This window comes from Adiantum capillus-veneris, chromosome 26 (genome assembly GCF_014529385.1).
Source record: "Adiantum capillus-veneris isolate H3 chromosome 26, ASM1452938v2, whole genome shotgun sequence".
NCBI classification, from domain to species: Eukaryota; Viridiplantae; Streptophyta; class Polypodiopsida; order Polypodiales; family Pteridaceae; genus Adiantum; species Adiantum capillus-veneris.
In genome coordinates, this window is record NC_140956.1 from 61,076,053 (window position 1) to 61,092,969 (window position 16,917).

At 40.5% G+C, this 16,917-nt stretch overlaps 1 protein-coding gene across 1 annotated transcript in view; it reads right to left on the reverse strand.

Annotated features, from left to right (window-relative positions):
• Nucleotides 1-7,749, reverse strand: part of GILP (GSH-induced LITAF domain protein) — a 49,509-nt gene extending 41,760 nt beyond the window's left edge. Inside the window, exon 1 of the mRNA XM_086501908.1 lies at nt 7,367-7,749. Coding sequence (XP_086358034.1) covers nt 7,367-7,677 — 311 coding nt within the window. The 5' untranslated portion in view covers nt 7,678-7,749. The remainder of the gene's footprint in view (nt 1-7,366) is intronic.
• Between the last annotated feature and the right edge of the window lie 9,168 nt (nt 7,750-16,917).

The following is a 16,917-nucleotide window of genomic DNA, read 5'->3' on the forward strand; positions in this document are numbered from 1 at the left end:
AACAAGTTGGCTTGCCAACTCAGAAGACGTCTCACTTATATGATGTGGAATTAGCAAATGGATCAATTTTAACTTGTGATGAGACAGTTCGACAATTGCAGTTCGGTATTCAAAATTATGCAGATCAACTAGATTTCGAAGTTATGCCTTTATCTTACTACAACATGATTCTTGGTCAGCATTGGTTATTTCAATATGATCCAGCAATTAGCTTTCGAAGATGGATGTGAACTGATTTTACACGGGCTTTATCGTGCGGAACGAGTGATTCAAGCCTCACGTGTACAAGTCAAACAGCATGATATAGTGGATTATGAAATGAATATGATCTCCGATGCAGATGCAAAAATTATTATTGATGAAGAAGTTTTTCCAAGTGATACTTCATTACCAAACAAAGATAAGGACGTAGTTGTAGATTCCGAGTCTGAAGACGACTATGCTTTCTTTGATTCTTTGTTGGATGATGATATGCCAATTGCAAGTCATGAAGTGACAATTGTTTAAGATGATTCTGAAGAATTTTGGGATTCATTATTGAAAGATGACTACAATCTCAATCCAAAATCCTCTGCATTGATTCACAAAGTTGAAGTTACCCCATCTGAAAAGTGCCTCGAGAAGATTTCCTCTTCACCAAATGTTTCGCAGTTATTGGAAGATCTTAAGTCAAAAGTCTTACATCACATGAAGGATTTGAAGATCAATCCCTTCTTGCAGTCAATCTGATTGTGCCAGATTCCTCTAATAAGTCTTTGAACAATGCAATGACATGAGATTTCGCAGTCAAAGCAAAAAGGTTTCGCAAGAAGCAAAGGTTAAAGACAAAGGTTTCGGATAACCCAAAGACTGAAGATTTTCGAAGATTCAATGCTTTTCCGGAGTTCTATCAACATCAAAAGTCATTTCTTTGACACGGGCTCTCATTTTAAATGGGAGGGAGTGTCATGATTGTGACTATGTTACAGTATTACATCTACTCCTAGTTGTAGATACGCAAAGTGCCATGCCACCGAGGACCCCTACGCTTGGATGGTCACGACCCTTCGCTCAAGAGACACGCCTCTTCGCCAAAAGCCACACTCCTTTGACGATTAATCACACCCTTCGCTCTACGGTTGCGACTCTTCGTCCACCAATGGTTGCAGCTCTTCGCCGAAAGGATGTGTCTTTACATCTAAAGTCGCGTCTCTTCACCATGAGACGTGTCTTTTCATTTATGTCTCTTCGTCTCCTATATAAGGAGCCTATTGTACTCAGTTTTGAAGCATTCATTCAAGCAATCAAACACACACTCAGTCTCTTGAGTCTCAGTTTGATCTTAGGTATGAAGTTTTAAGTCTTAATTATAGGATTAGCACCACTAATCCTCACAGACAAGGTTAGAGTTTTTAAACTCTAACTGTCACAAACTGATGACGTGGCATGCCCGGACGCACAGGCAACAGGGGACAGAATCCATACGGTGCTGACGTGGCAGGGCCGGAAATCAAGCTGACATGCTGTACGGATTTTCGCAAATCACGTTGATGCTTTTTTTTTTAATAGTTTTTTGAGATCAGTTGCTTTTGGAACAATTGCTTTATTTTAAAAGCTTTTAAAGCTTGAATGCTTTTGAGTTTAACTGCTTTTGGCATCCCTTGTAAGAATAAAAGAGCTCTCAGGGCCTCACTCTTCAAAGGATCTGGACGTAGAGTTTGAGAGTAGAGGTTCCTGCGGGAGTTGTACTTTGCTCAAAGATTAATATAAAAGAAATACCGAAAGGGGCGTCAATCTTTGGGGCCAATCTCTCTTGGCACGGAACTACGTCGGGCCGTGTCGACCAAATTGAACTGTGATTTAAAGTTGTTAAGTATTAAGTGATTCTCTCTCATGTCACGGTAGAATCTTGACTTGGAGTGTCCAAGTCTGTTACAGTGGTATCAAAGCGCAGCCAATTTCTTTTCTACCGAGAAATCCAATCCTTTTCTCGCGACACTTATGGATTCTAACGGAGATCAGTCGACTTCTTCCGCATCTGGGAATGCGAGAGGAGATCGCGGAGAAGATTCTCATGAGCAATCAGAGGAAGAGTACGGCCTACTCAGGCGGAGATTAAAGAGATGGAACGTCGACAATTGGTTGACGATGCGACAAAGATGATGATGAATCTTGCGAAGGATCCAAAATTTGCAAAAATTTTGACTCAGCAATCCTTCGATGAGGTGCACACCCAGTGGCAAAAAGCCACAGAGCCACCCATCAAACCACCACTCAAGAAACCTCCTGCTCCGAGGATGTTTACAGAGCAAGAATTGGAAGAGGTGGTTGATACACGGATCAGTCAGCTTTTGAACACAAACAATAAAGCCAAAAAGCATCACAAAAAGCAGAAGAAAGGAATTGACTTCCAGGGTTATTTGGGTCGTCAATCTACTTTTACATTGGCGAAAAAGTAGGAGAAGCGTGTAATATTTGAAGGACTGCCCAGTTCTTCTTCTTCTTCTTCTGACAGTTCTTCTAGCTCTTCTAATTCGAGCGAAGAAGACAGAAAAGGGAAAAAGCGAAGCAAAAAGCAAAGCTTCGGAAAGGGCAAGAAAAAGGCAAAGAAGAGACTAAATCTTGCCCAGTTTCTGACAATTCTACCGAGGACTCGTCCTCTGACCAAGGTAGGATCCGTACAGTACCGTACGTCCGTACAGTACGGTACGGTACCGTACGGATCCGTACTGTACCACCAATTTAATTTTTATTTTATTTTATTTATTAAAAAAAAAACGAATTTCCCCTTTGCGTTTTTGGATTTAATTTCGCCTCTGTTTTGGGGGTTTGGCCGCCTGGTTATTGAGACATAGTGAGTTTGGGCGCCTGTTTATTGCAAACTATTGACTACAGAGTACTACAGAGAGAGTGCGTCTCATTCAGACTTCAGAGGAGGACGACCCACTTGAGCTGGAGCCGGGTGCTTCAGGAGATCCCACCACTACTGAGCCAGAGTTTGATGAGGAGGGCAATGTCTTGACATATGGAAACATGGACTCCTCATCTTCAGAGCCTGATGTGGATTTTTGATTCTCATTCATTTAGTAGTATGTACTTTGTGGCAGTGCAACTGCTAGCATGCTTCGTAGTTTTGTTGAGTCGGGACTTGTGGCTTTCTTTGTGGATTATGGTTTATTAGATGTCATTTTTTTTGTATGGATTCTATCATGATTCATCTTGGTATTTTGATGAGATTACGGTCTACCATCTATGATTCTGTGTCATTTCAGTACTTTATGAATTGTATTGCCTCTCAAGTTTCAAGTCTCGTTTGTCGAATACTATACAGTGTGCAAATCATGATGAATATGAAGTTCTCTGTAGTTTGAAGTTTGAAGTTTGTTGAAGTAGATTTGAGAGAGAACTGAAGCTTTGAATTGTATTTGTTTGTGAATATTGAATGTCAAGAAAGTGGTCATGACTCGCCTTGGATTGTCTATTTATGACAGCCTTGGATAGTAGAACAGTGAGCTAATATCCTAGAAGTGATACTTATGAATTTATTATCAAGTACGGACCATATTGTAGGTTTTTGACGTTTTCGAAAAAAACCTTACGAATTTTACGTACCTTACCACTCAATCCATTCGGTACTACGTACAATACGTACCGAACACGTACCGTACCTTACGTACCTTTCCACCTTGCCTTTGACCATTCGGACTCTGACGATCACCGGTTTTATGCCAAAAGAAAGCATTTTTACAAAGCCAATCAATATGATTTCCTCGACAACAAGGGCAAAAAGCCCAAAGAATTCAAGGAGGGAGGACAGGCAGTAAAGTTTGAGCACTTTCAGGGTTTCGAGATGCTCCCAAGACTTTAGCCTTTATCCAACATTTTGACATTGCATTCTCTGGAGGCCGCTATACAGAGCACTCCAAGATCAGACGAGCGACATCCTTTCTGAAAGGCAATGCACAGACATGGTGGTCCACTCTGTTGTTAAGGAAACAAGCGCCGACAAAATGATTGAAATTTAAGAAACTCTTTATTTCTTCCTGGCTCACACAAGAATACGAACGAGACGTGACAACTGACTGGAACCATGTTCGGATGGTCAAGACAAAATCATTGGATTGTTACTGTGAAAGATTCTGGGAAATTTTTCTACCCGTTTCATCCTTTAAGAAGATCAGTTTCAAGGAACAGATTGAACGATTTAGTTGTGGGCTTCCCAAAGAAATTCGAGACTACTGTCTCAAACAGAAGTCCTAGTCTATATAACAGTTGATGGAACATGCGAAGCGGGGATTTGCTATACATTCGGGTAGATTGACTTACCCATCAGATGAACCTTCAACAAGTCATAGCAGAAACAATCGACGAAAAGATAGACGACCTTCACTGACAGAAGACCAAAGAGATGAATATTTCAAAACAGGAAAGTGTTTTGAACGTGGAGAACAAGGACATTTCGCTACAAAGTCTCCCAAAAGGACACAAGAATCAGAATGACTGGCACATTGACAGAACAGTAGATACTCGTTCCAGAACAGCTTTTTGAATTAGCATTATTTTGCTTTATGGATTTATGAAACAAAACTTTTATTTTGGAAGATGATTTTGAATTTTGAACAAAACTGAAGTTTTCTGAAAGAATCTAGAAAAAAGAGCGGGACTAAGAATGAGATCGAGCAATGACAGCTCCTGAAAGAACTTGATAACAAATCATGAATCACGAGTGATTCAATGGAATGAATGACTGGACCACTCTGTTCAAAATGAACTTAGTGATGGATTGGGATCCCCGAAAAAGATTTCTCGCACATGACAATGCTTGAGGCGAATGACTACTTGCATACGACAGTGCTTGAGTCGAAAAAATCTCTATAGATATGATCGCAATATGGGATTAGTTAACCCGACATCAGTGAGGATTTGGTTACTAAGTACGTTGCTAGCAGTCATTGTCTGAGATTTGGAATAATTTTTTAATGTGATTTGTCATGTGATGTATGTGCAGTAATGTGACTTGCGTCTTTGTACATGTGCTAGATGTGTCGTGTCTAGTGCGTAGGTACTAACAATCAGTGTCTACTAAGACAGTTTATGGTCTGTCTGTTTTGCAGGCGTAATTGAGGGCGATTACAATGCTTTCAACAGGGGGGTATGTCACAAACTGGTGGTGTGGCATGCTCGGACGCATAGGCAGCAGGGGACAGAATCCCAAAAATTGCCCTGCATTGCTGACATGGCAGAATCCCAGAAATCACGCTGACATGTTGACGTGGTAGTCCGTACGGTGCTGACGTGGTAGGGCCAGAAATCACGTTGACATGGTGTACAGATTTCCACAAATCACGCTGATGCTTTTTTTTTTTTTTCAGTTGCTTTTGGAACAATTGCTTTATTTTAAAAGCTTTTAAAGCTTGAATGCTTTTGAGTTTAATTGCTTTTGGGGCTTTGCTTTTGGCATCCCTTGTAAGAATAAAAGAGCCCTCGGGGCCTCACTCTTCAGAGCATTCGGACGCAGAGTCTGAGAGCAGAGGTTCCTGCGGGAGTTGTACTTTGCTCAAAGATTAATATAAAAGAAATACCAAAAGGGGCGCCAGTCTTTGGGGCCAATCTCCCTTGGCATGGAACTACGTCGGGCCGTGTCGACCAAATTAAGTTGTGATTTTAAAGTTGTGAAGTATTTTAAGTGATTCTCTCCTGTGTCGCGGTAGAATCTTGACTTGGAGTGTCCAAGTCTGTTACACTAACCCTTTAGCCCCACGGCCACATCTTTAAGGTCTCTGGTTTCAGATTCTTCTTGTCCTCTCAGCCATTTTCCTTCCAATTGGGCACGCCACATCACCAACTTGTGACACACAGTTACACACACAACCTTGCAAGTCAAATGTAAGTTGCATATCTCGTTTCTCCATTGGTGTACCAAAGAATAGAATCTCCATTGCCCTCCAACATATCAATTCCATGAGAGAACACGAGAGAATATCCACCATAGATGTGTGTGTTCCAGACAAACCTCCCAAGAAGAGATCTCCACGACCAATAACCGCTACCATGAGTCCAAGAGGTTACAGCTAAAAGACGTCACCATACAATCCTCTTTGAATCGCAAAGCGCAGACATAAACCCGATTGTCCATGGCTAAAAAACATGGCCAAGATAGGTTGGGAAAACACAGATCTGACTCCTCTTTGTGGGCTAAAATGCGGTACAAGAGGCTCTTGAACGGCTACAAACATTGATGTACCGCCACCTCTCCAAATAGCAAAAACACACATGCAATGGGGGCTACCCGGGATAGCAAACAAGACCCCAACTTCTGTCCTCTACAAGGAAAGCACAGCAGCTGCACATCGTTCTCTCCGATGCTAAAAACATAAATACAATGCCTCCCAAGTCGTGTTGAATACACCCATCCAAGACCTCCTGCAACCATCTCTAGAACCGCAGATTTCTCTCCTACTTCCCAGTTGAAAATTTGAGCTCCAAGGCACTCCTTCACGAGGAAATCAAAGTAGAATATACGCAACCCCTCTAGATGTAAAAATGCAAGAGAGATATTCCTGTACGACAAAAACGCATAAACGAGTCACTGTACTGCTGGTGGGAAATTGGTCCTCCAACCGACTGTATCCACTAGGCATCAGCAAGTATAGGCTCTGATACCAAAGAAAGACAAGTGCATGGCAACGAGGGTGGTAGTAGCCAATATTCAAATGAGAACTTTGAAGACCGAAGTGGAGGAAGATTCCATGTGAACAACAATTGGACATGGGTTAGTCAATCCTAAGACATGGGGCAGTCCTGTGTCAAGGGTGTAATGCGTGTCGTTCATCGAAACGGAATCGGGTTAATATTCCCGAACCGAGACGTCGCGGTGGACGGCAACGTGACCGAATCCGGAGACGCCAGCGGGGGCCCGGAAAGAGCTCTCTTTTCTTTTAAGTAGCCCGTCCACCTTGAAATTGGATCATTGGAGATAGGGTCCAACGGTTGGAGGAGGGCGATGGGGAGAAGAGAGAGAGAGAGAGAATTCATATTAACATCCGGTATAGACCAAAGTTAACCTATAGAACCAATCAAATACATCATTGGTTACAACCTTGCAAGGGCAACCTCTAAACAAGAGTGAAAGATCATACAACAAAGCCAAATGCCTCAAATTCAAATGATGTCCTCCCGCTCCATACAAAGAAGGAAATGCATATGCCCACCATAACAACAAAAAAGCTTCATGCAGTACGGCCACGGCCCAAGGAGGCAACAGAAATGGGAATGCAATCTTAAGATTCAAGTGCACACACATTCTCAATTCACGTGTTGACCACGATCAAGTTTGAGATTGATGGATGAGACAGTGAGAACACCGAAAGAAGAGCTTGCTACGTACTTGACATTGGTAACTCCGGAGGCTCCACAATGAGGACATTCGAAAGGCGCAGGGGTATCCCGGTAGATAGTCTGCTGCAAGGGAATGCCATTGGGGGCCACATGGAAGAGAGCGTTGGGTGGGATCAATCCCTGCTGGTAAGGGTTGTCGCGTGAGAAGTACTGCAAGGGCACCTGCTGATACGGAGGCGCTATAACATGTCGCTCCCCGTGACGCGGGTGCGCTGCAGAAGCGTAAGCATAAGGAATGCCCATTGCGGGCTCTCCAGTATTCAATCCCTTCATCTCTTGTTCTCGATGCTGTTCCGCCATCGCCACAATGGTGTTGAAAATGTTTAGATCGTTGTGTGCAGGATTGAAGGCTCTTTGTCCAAGAGGGGGGCTCGTCAAGGCCGTTTATTTGGTCAAGGGCGTTAGAAATAAACATTGTTCGGGAAAAACAATTTTCCCAAACCTACAAAAGTCCTTTTCTTGAATTTACCAAGAGGAGATTTTAAAACATGAGGTTTTTTTTTTTTTGCACTATTTTTCTCTATTTTGGTGCTTGCCCTCAACTGGCACTTTTGAAATCGAAAACGGCACAATATTAAGCTGATACACATTTTCCCCGAACACTGGAACTATATCAAGCACTCCGGCTCGTTTATTGGCTTGCTAAAAATCGGGTACCTCTTGTTTGCCAGCTCTCTCCTTGTTCCACATAGGTAATCGAGAATGAGCGGTAGGCCGCCCTTTTGCTCGAAACCATTGATGCTAGTTGGTTTTGTATGATCCGCACATGCCGCTGAAAATTGAGTGGCAAAGATGATCTTGACCCTTGGGGATGCCCATTTCTATGTGGCTCTGAAAATTGTTCTCTCTCTTTTTTTTCCCAATAAGCATTCACCATGGTGGAGGCAAGATAAAAACCTAATAAGCCATACACGGGGATACCTTCTCCAAAGCTTCGAGAGTTAAGGCGTTTGCCACTAAAGGGTCACAAAGCCACGAATGTAGCTTTTTCAAATTGAAACCTTCAACCTTAGCCAAAGGAGTACCCTCCCTTGCCACCAAGCATCCTCTTCTAGCTCACCCAATAGGCTCAAGAATATCTAATATCAAGAATGGTACAATTGTGGAAAAATTCTTGTTGATGTATTTGCTTGGTCATACAAAGATTTGAAGGGAGTAGATCCCAACATTTGGGAGCATAATACCTCTCAAACAAGATGTAAAACCTTGTAAACAACGTCCTTATATCTGTAATGAAACTTTTTCCATGAAAAATAACACTAGGAGGATATTGAATAACTAAAGGAGAGAGAATTTATTCATGAGATAGACACATGGACTTCGTTTCTTCAAGAAAAAATGGTAAATTGCAAGTGTGTGACAATCTTAGGAAAGTAAACGTTGACACGATTAAATACAATTATCATCTTCCTATAACTAATTGTCTCTTGGAAAGGGTAGCAAGAAAAGAAGCTTACAGCTTGGTAGATGGATTTTCATGTTATTATCAACCAGCGATCAAGCCACAAGACCAACACGAAATGGCCTTTTCCATGGAATGCAGTATATTTGCATATAGAGTAATGTATTGTCAGCTTACTAATGCCCAAGTCACTTTGCAAAGATTGATGAGTCATGCTTTTAAAGAATGCCTGAGAAAACTCCTAGAAATCTACATGGATGCTTGTGTGTTCATTCCTTCCATAGAGGAGACCAAGATCATCTTCAAAAAGTGTAAAATTGATAGAATATATAAGAATCACTTTAACACCAGTCCTGTAAAAAATAGCCACTTTTGTCGCTTTTAGAGACTTTTGCAAAAATTTCTCCAACATTTAAATAAAAAATGATTTCAGGAATTATGCTCAACACTACGAGTTGATAAAAAAATAGTACAAAGCTAAATCAAAGTATCTTTCCATGGCCATCTTTAGCAACTAATTTGTAGAGACAGATAATTTTTTTCCGATTTCTTTTGAAAGTAAATCAAATCATTGCTAAGTAGACCCAAACTTCTGATAAATACCTCTCAAATTTGGTTAATTTCATGCAAACTTAAAAAATGCCTAAAATGTTTTCAAAATTTTCAAGATATCCCTTATAAATTTTGGAAACATTTTCTCGTGCCAGATTTTCTCGTCCAGGGGGGGTCACTTAATAATTATGAAACTATATGATGTGAGTGCAACAAAAGGGGTTATAAATTTTATCTTTTCTCACATTTTCATATACAAAAGGATATCGTAAAATGGAATTGGGGAAAAAATGATTGAATAGGAGAACGGTGTCAAAAATTCATAGATAAAGTATTCTAGAAATAACACTTGAACGCACACAATATACACAATTTATACATATTGACCCCCTTGAGCAGGGGAGGAAGAATAGTCAAAGTTTGTATGCAGCCTCCAAGCGGATTCCTACTGAATTGGAGGCTGCATACTTATTTGATCAGCTTTTGAAATCAATGTCAACTTATAAAGTAAACTCTAGTAAAATTATTAAATTAAAATGACACAATATCTGTAACTATAGATATATATATATAACCCACATATATATTACGGAGGGGGTTAAGTCAACTATACAAACACTATAGAAAGGGGAGTATATGACTCCTTCAACATTTGTAGATAAGCGATTGGGTTAGTGCTATAGGGTTCGTAGATAGAGGGTTTTCCTTGCATGGTTGCACATAGGTGACACCCCCCTCCCCCCCCCCCCCCCAAAAAAAAAGGAGAGAAGGTATAAATGAATCTAACGCGTGTGTTCTTCTTGTTAGACAAGGAAAAATCCTTGGGCATACAACGTCAAAGAACCGTATTTTCCCAATATGGAGAAGATAAAATCGATCCTGGATTTTCATAGCCATACCACCATGAAATAAGTTTAAAGATATATGGGACACTGCGAGTATTATCCAAGATTTATCTATTTGTATGTCATAATTGCCAAGTCTCTTTGTGGCTTGATTACTGGGTTCACATGGACTAATGAATGTGACGAGTCCTTTCACAAGATTTTTTTAAATAAAAAATGCTTATTAGAGCTTGCATTAATCACAACATGATACATAGAGTCATGGCATATCCTTTGCACAGGGCCAGCCAGGAAAAGAATACAATGAGAGAGTGCGGACACCCCGAGGTGCCTTACTTACAAAGCTTGCTTTTTGTTTCTTCTATTACATTGGAGCTTCCACCAACATGTATCCAGAATCACATTTGAATCAAGATGATCTTCTTTCTTCTAGAAAAAGCAACGCATTACAAGGTTTAGAAGACCTTTCACAAGCTTAAAATGGTTCTCAACTCAACAACAATTTTGAAAGCACCTGATCGGATAAAATTTTTCATGTTCATCTTTATAATACACTTTCAATATTGGATTGGTTGAGCTTGGTGAGGGCAACATGAATTTTCCTATTTGCAATGCAAGTAGACAATTAAATAGTGAAAATAACAATTATACAACCACTGAGCGAGAAGGACTAGGAATAATGTATGTTGTAAAGGCTAGCATTATCTTTTGGCCTTAAATTCATATTTATGGTGGATCATAAAGCCTTACTACCTCTTGTAAATAACCATGCAACATCAAAAGAATTGTAAGATGGTTTATTGTTTTACTTGAATCAACTTTACTACAGTAGTCAAGAAAGGGACCACTCATCGATGAGAAACCACCTTTCAAGAATTCTTAATGGAGTACCTCCTAAAGGTGTAGATAATTTGCTAGATGCATTTCTACTCAACATAGAATGGTGCCAAAATGGTTAGAAGAAATGACCCCTTTACTAGCTATTGGAATTCTATCTCCTACTCATCACTTAAGATGATTTATCAAGCAACATCCTATCTACTTTTTTCAAGAAGTTTGTACAAGCTTGGAATAGATAGAATATTACGATTGTGTATTGAACCTTTTGAAGTAGATTTCTATATGAAATTAGATCATATACAATGTGGAGGAGGTATCCACTGTTCAAAGGAGAAAACGTTGCGCTACATATGGAGAATAAGAGTGTATTGGTGAAGCATGAAATATGATATTTATTTGCTATGTCCTCAATGTAAAGCCAATCCACCAGTTAAGTTTATGGCACTATTTTGAGTTACAATAGCACCAAATTGGAGCCAATACACAATTGAATATTTAACTAATAATACCTTTTATGAAGACCTAAGTAGATATCAATGTAAAGCTATTGAAACCGAAGCAAGCAAGTTTCGATTGTAAAACTGATTGAAATCAATTTTACAACAGAGGAAAAGATAAGCAAGTGCAATGTGCTAAACACAATTAAACAGTCTCATCATGCTTCACATTGATTTCTACATGTAACTAACATTGCATAATAGAGACACATTATGGGTCGTTGCAGAAGCACTTATTTTTATGACCCATGCATTGACACCAGGTCTACACCCCCTAGTTATCCCAATGGACTCCAACTAGATGGAGGGGAGTGATGTTACGTGAATTCATGCTAAATCACATCAGCAAAGTCAAAGATGCAAAAATGGACATTGTTTGATGACTTTTTAAGAGGATTTTTTAATGGGAATGTTTTCAACTTTCTTTTGCATGTATGCCCATAACATTGATAACAATGAAGGGAGCAAAATATTGATGGACGAATCCATAGGTGTGCTTGTATATATTGTAACAAGGTGAGGAGTCACGAAGGCCTACAGAAGTCAAGGGGGGATGAGAGTTGTGGGGAGTAAGCAGGAGATGCAAATTCAAAGAAGGCAAGTGCTTGCCGTGGCTCTTTTGGTTGGCCAAGTCAAGGGCTTTTCCTTTTTTTTTTTTTCCAAAACTCACAATTTGTGAGTGAATTGTATTAAGCACATCATAAAGTTACAAAACAACCTCAAGGTCAAGCCGAGCCTTGAGGTGCTGAAGATTACATGTTGGATGTCCACCGCCTCTCATCGAGGCTTAGCAAAGTAGGCGCCATATAGTTCAAATATTTATTTATTGTAGGTTGACACCATGGCATGGGTAGCCCTATACCAGTCTTCCGAGTCATGCTTGCTTCCAAGCGTATAGATCGCCAAGTCAAGGGCTTTTCCTAACAATATCACAATTATATTTTGGTACTGCAATGGAGATGGGTAGTGGGATGAGTTTTCGAGAAAGGAGGTTCTTGAAAAGAAGTGGATGTGTATAGTGGAATGGGAGGGGGAGTCTATCTGAGAGGCAAGCTTAAAAAAGGGTTTTTTGGTCCAATTTGAGTAGTCAAGCACCCACCACATGATTAAATTGCATTAAGGAGAGTTTTAGATCTTTTTTCTTTTTTTCCCTTTTTTTTCTTTATTTTTTCGGCCATGCTCACAATTGTGAGTAGAAAAGTTATATTAAATCTACCTATATATCACCAACCTTAAGGACGGCCATCACCATATGATGAAACCTTTTGTTATGGTTAAGTAGGTGTGAATAAGTGCCGATAATCACATGTCATTTTTATTGTGGTTTACATTGTCCATTATACATACATGGTCACAAATGTCCTATATTTTATTAAAGGCCTCGCTTAGATTACAAGGTGAAAAGATCCGGTTGACATCATCTCTAAAATTAGAAGGGTGCAACACTTCTAGAGAAGGGTTGCAAAAAATAGTTGTGTGCCCTTTCACTTTGTGTAGAATGAAAAGGAGAGTTTTGTAAGGCCTTCAAAATGAAAAGTAGAGTGGAGACTCCCACTTAAAATCTGGGGGTTGATTTACATTTTATACAATAAAATGAAAAGGCAGTATATAAAGAAATCTATTAATAAATCAAAACAAGAAAATATTTTTAACGTTTGTTAAGTTTCTTAACAAACGGGAGGTCAAATAAGCATAGAAAATAATAAAACAATTCAATGAAATAAAATTTTATGAGATTCTTAAATGAAACAATTCTTTTATTGATTAAAATATTATAGAAATTTTCAATAGTCAATACATACTTCACATCATGGGATCAAACTTTCACGAATGCCACTACAATACTACATGGAGATATCGACGTGAGTATATCGACGAAATTAGCGGGCGTCGATATACGCGTCGCAATGTGCGTCGATATACACGTGGAAAGGCTTTATTTTCCACGCGTATATCGACGCGTATAGCGACGCAAAAAAATTTTGGGAAAAAAAAGCAAAACCCGCGAGCAGCAGAGGCCATTTTCGCCTGCGCTCTGCTCAAATCTTGGTCTCCACCTGCTGCGCAGGTATTATGCCCCCCCCCCCCCCCCCCAAAACCCCTCTCTCTCTCTCTCTCTACATCGTGTGTGTGTGTGTAGGAGAGAGAGAGCGGTGTGTGTGTGTAGGAAAGAGAGAGAGAGAGAGAGAGAGAGAGAGAGAGAGAGAGAGAGAGAGAGCGGTGTGTGTGTGTGTGTAGGAAAGAGAGAGAGAGAGAGAGAGAGAGAGAGAGAGCGGTGTGTGTGTGTAGGAAAGAGAGAGAGAGAGAGAGGCGTGTGTGTGTGTAGGAAAGAGAGAGAGAGAGAGAGAATTAATGTATGCTTAAGAAATTAAAATTAAAGAAAAATAATTAAAGAGAGAAATGAAATGAAATGTTATATTAACGTCTTTGAAAGGCCAAAGTGACCTATGAGACATGAGACAAAAAAGTTACAATGTGATGGATCTGATACAAAGTCAGAGTAAGAAGATGACAAAATAAAATATTATGGAATCTTAAACTGCTGGGTATGGACTAAACGGCTAAACCAGCTAGCTGGGATAGGTAGATCATAGGAGATCCAGTAGCTGTCGCTGGCGGATCTCATCAATCTCCTCCATGGTCAGTAGTCTGACCGGGCGTTATGCATGTCGAGCCAAAGTGACCTAGCTAGATCCTCTGGTGCAGCCTTTGTCGATGTTGTGTAGTCCTCTGCAGTCGTGGACGTCTAGATCTCCCTAGCTCAGTCGCTCGTTTGATCAGTAGAGAGATAGGAAATAGCTAGAGAGATAGAGAAAGAGAGTTATATATATATATATATATATATATATATATATATATAGATAGAGAGAGAGAGAGAGAGAGAGAGAGGAAATAGAGAGATAGAGAAAGAGAGTTATATATATATATATATATATATATATATATATATATATATATATATATATATATATATATAGAGAGAGAGAGAGAGAGAGAGAGAGAGAGAGAGAGAGAGAGAGAGAGGTAGGGAAGTGAAGAGCGAGACAGAGAGAGAGATAGGAAAATAAGGAAATAGAGAGAGAAAGAGAGATAGCGAGAGCGAGATCGAGAGAGAGAGAGAGAGAGAGAGAGAGAGAGAGAGAGAGAGAGAGAGAGAGAAAGAGAGATAGCGAGAGTGAGATCGAGAGAGAAAGAGAGATCGAGATCGCTTTTTTGAGCAAGAACCATGCAAGGCTTCTGAATCTTTCTCAAGTTGCTCATCCATCTCCACATTATCTTCTAGCTTGGACATGGAGGCCCCGTCTGGTTTACAATCAGGTAGAAAACTTTCATTGGGCTGAGAACTTCCATGGCTTGTGCATGTGGTGAAAAAAACACCAGGATGGGCATAATATCCTTGGAAAAACCTGTGCAAAAAATTGCAAACAGACGGAACATTACAAAAATGACAAAAATGGTCATGCTTTAATATATGATTCATCAAGTGCGGCATTGGAAAGCTTTCTCTGATAGGCTACCTCGGAATGGAGGCAGGTGGGTTCGTAGACAGAGAAGAAACTATGGAACTAAAAGAGGCAAAGGGGTTTTGCCTACTACATGCATTGCCATGTACACCTGGGAGTGCACGTATGTGTCTATCCATATAGGATTTGACCAATAAAGACGAGATTTTGACCCGGTGGTCCTGATCTCCGTACACCTCTGGACCGAGGTGTACGGAGATTGGGCAAGACTAGAGAATGCGAGGTAGTTTACATTGTGAGGAGTATATATATATATATATATATTATAAAACAACATTCATAATCATTGTAGATGGCAACGTCATCAACTAACATGGAGGAAAAGATTGCATGCTCGTGCACGCTCTGCAAGTATTAAATCCTGTGCAAGCGTAGGATATGTAATGAGCATGTGCACAAGTACGGAGAGTTTGCTAGAGAAACCGTACAGAATCTGTGATACGACTCCTACGGAACGGGCATTCATTTCCGTGACATAGCACCTACATTTGAGAGAGAGAGAAAAAAGGTTATGCGTGAAGGTCCGACCAATATAGAGCCACGGATGGAAGCAGAAAAGGGATTACAGACAGAAGACGACGGCATGGAGGAGATGTTGGATGCCTTCTTCCACACAAGCGAGGAGAACACGAACGAAGCAGCACCAAAAGCCGTGCGCCTATCTCTTGAAGACATGTTGAGGAAGTTGGCACATCAACCAATCTATGAAGGCGCCAAAATATCTGTGCTTCGTACTTGTCTGGCGTTTTTGAATCTTCAGTCAGTGTACGGGTGGTCAGATGCAAGCGTCATTGCTTTGTTTAGGTACGTAATTTACAAAAGAGATTTTCCGATTGCAACGGTGATGTGCTCGGAGAGCTTTTTAATTTAATGTGGCTTAAACAGGTTATTGCGGGAGCAACTTCTCCCGGTTGGCAATGAAATGCCCCCCTCCAGGCCAGACGCAAAGCAACTTCTGACCTCAGTTGGCTTGGACTACAACAAGATTCATGCATGTCCAAATGATTGCATTCTTTTTCGCAATGAATTCGCAGATTGTATGTCGTGTCCTAAGTGCGGAGCAATGCGCTACAAACAAGATGCAGTTGGCGAGACAATGCCAGCTAAAGTGTTGCGGCATTTCCCTATTATTCCTAGGATAAAAAGCACGGCCAGTGCTAGAGACACAAATGAGAGCACTAGCAACCTGGATTACTGTGGTCTGGTGTCAGATATCCTGAAAGTAAGCTTCAGGCGGTTTGAGATGTTTTTGTTGGATGTGAATTGGTTCAAGATGATTACTTTTGGTCGCAATGCAACGATACGCAGAGATGGAAACAAACTTGTGCAAATAGATTCTACAAATACTTGTACATATGCGAGCGACACATTTGCTCTCCCCGAACATTACGAGCAAGTGGTCTTGTACCGGACCCTCGAGAGCGACAATGGTGGTTTGTGGTTCAGGTTGCTCCAAGAAATAAACAAGTATTTGAAGGGCAAGATCTCTTGGAGGACAGTCAGTCAGACGACGTCCATACTACTGTGACATTAGATGAGATGGATGAAGGTATGGCAGAGGAAGCTGACAGATATACGAGGGATGACACAGACGAGCTAGAATTGACACTTGTAGATGAAGATGCAATGGATGAAGACAATCTGCCAGAACGAGTTGGGGCAGAGTTATGTTTGCAATTAGAGATAGACGATGATACGGTGCAATATCTTATCGATGATGCCTCACTCGTCGAGGCCTAGCTAGGCCTGTAAGTGTTTGTGTGAAGACTTTGATTTAAAATTAAGCTTAAAGTTAATTTAAACAACTGTGTTCTGACGCTTCATTTTACTTCTTTGTGCAGGACTTTAGTATGGCAGACGAGATTCTAGATCCCGCTTCC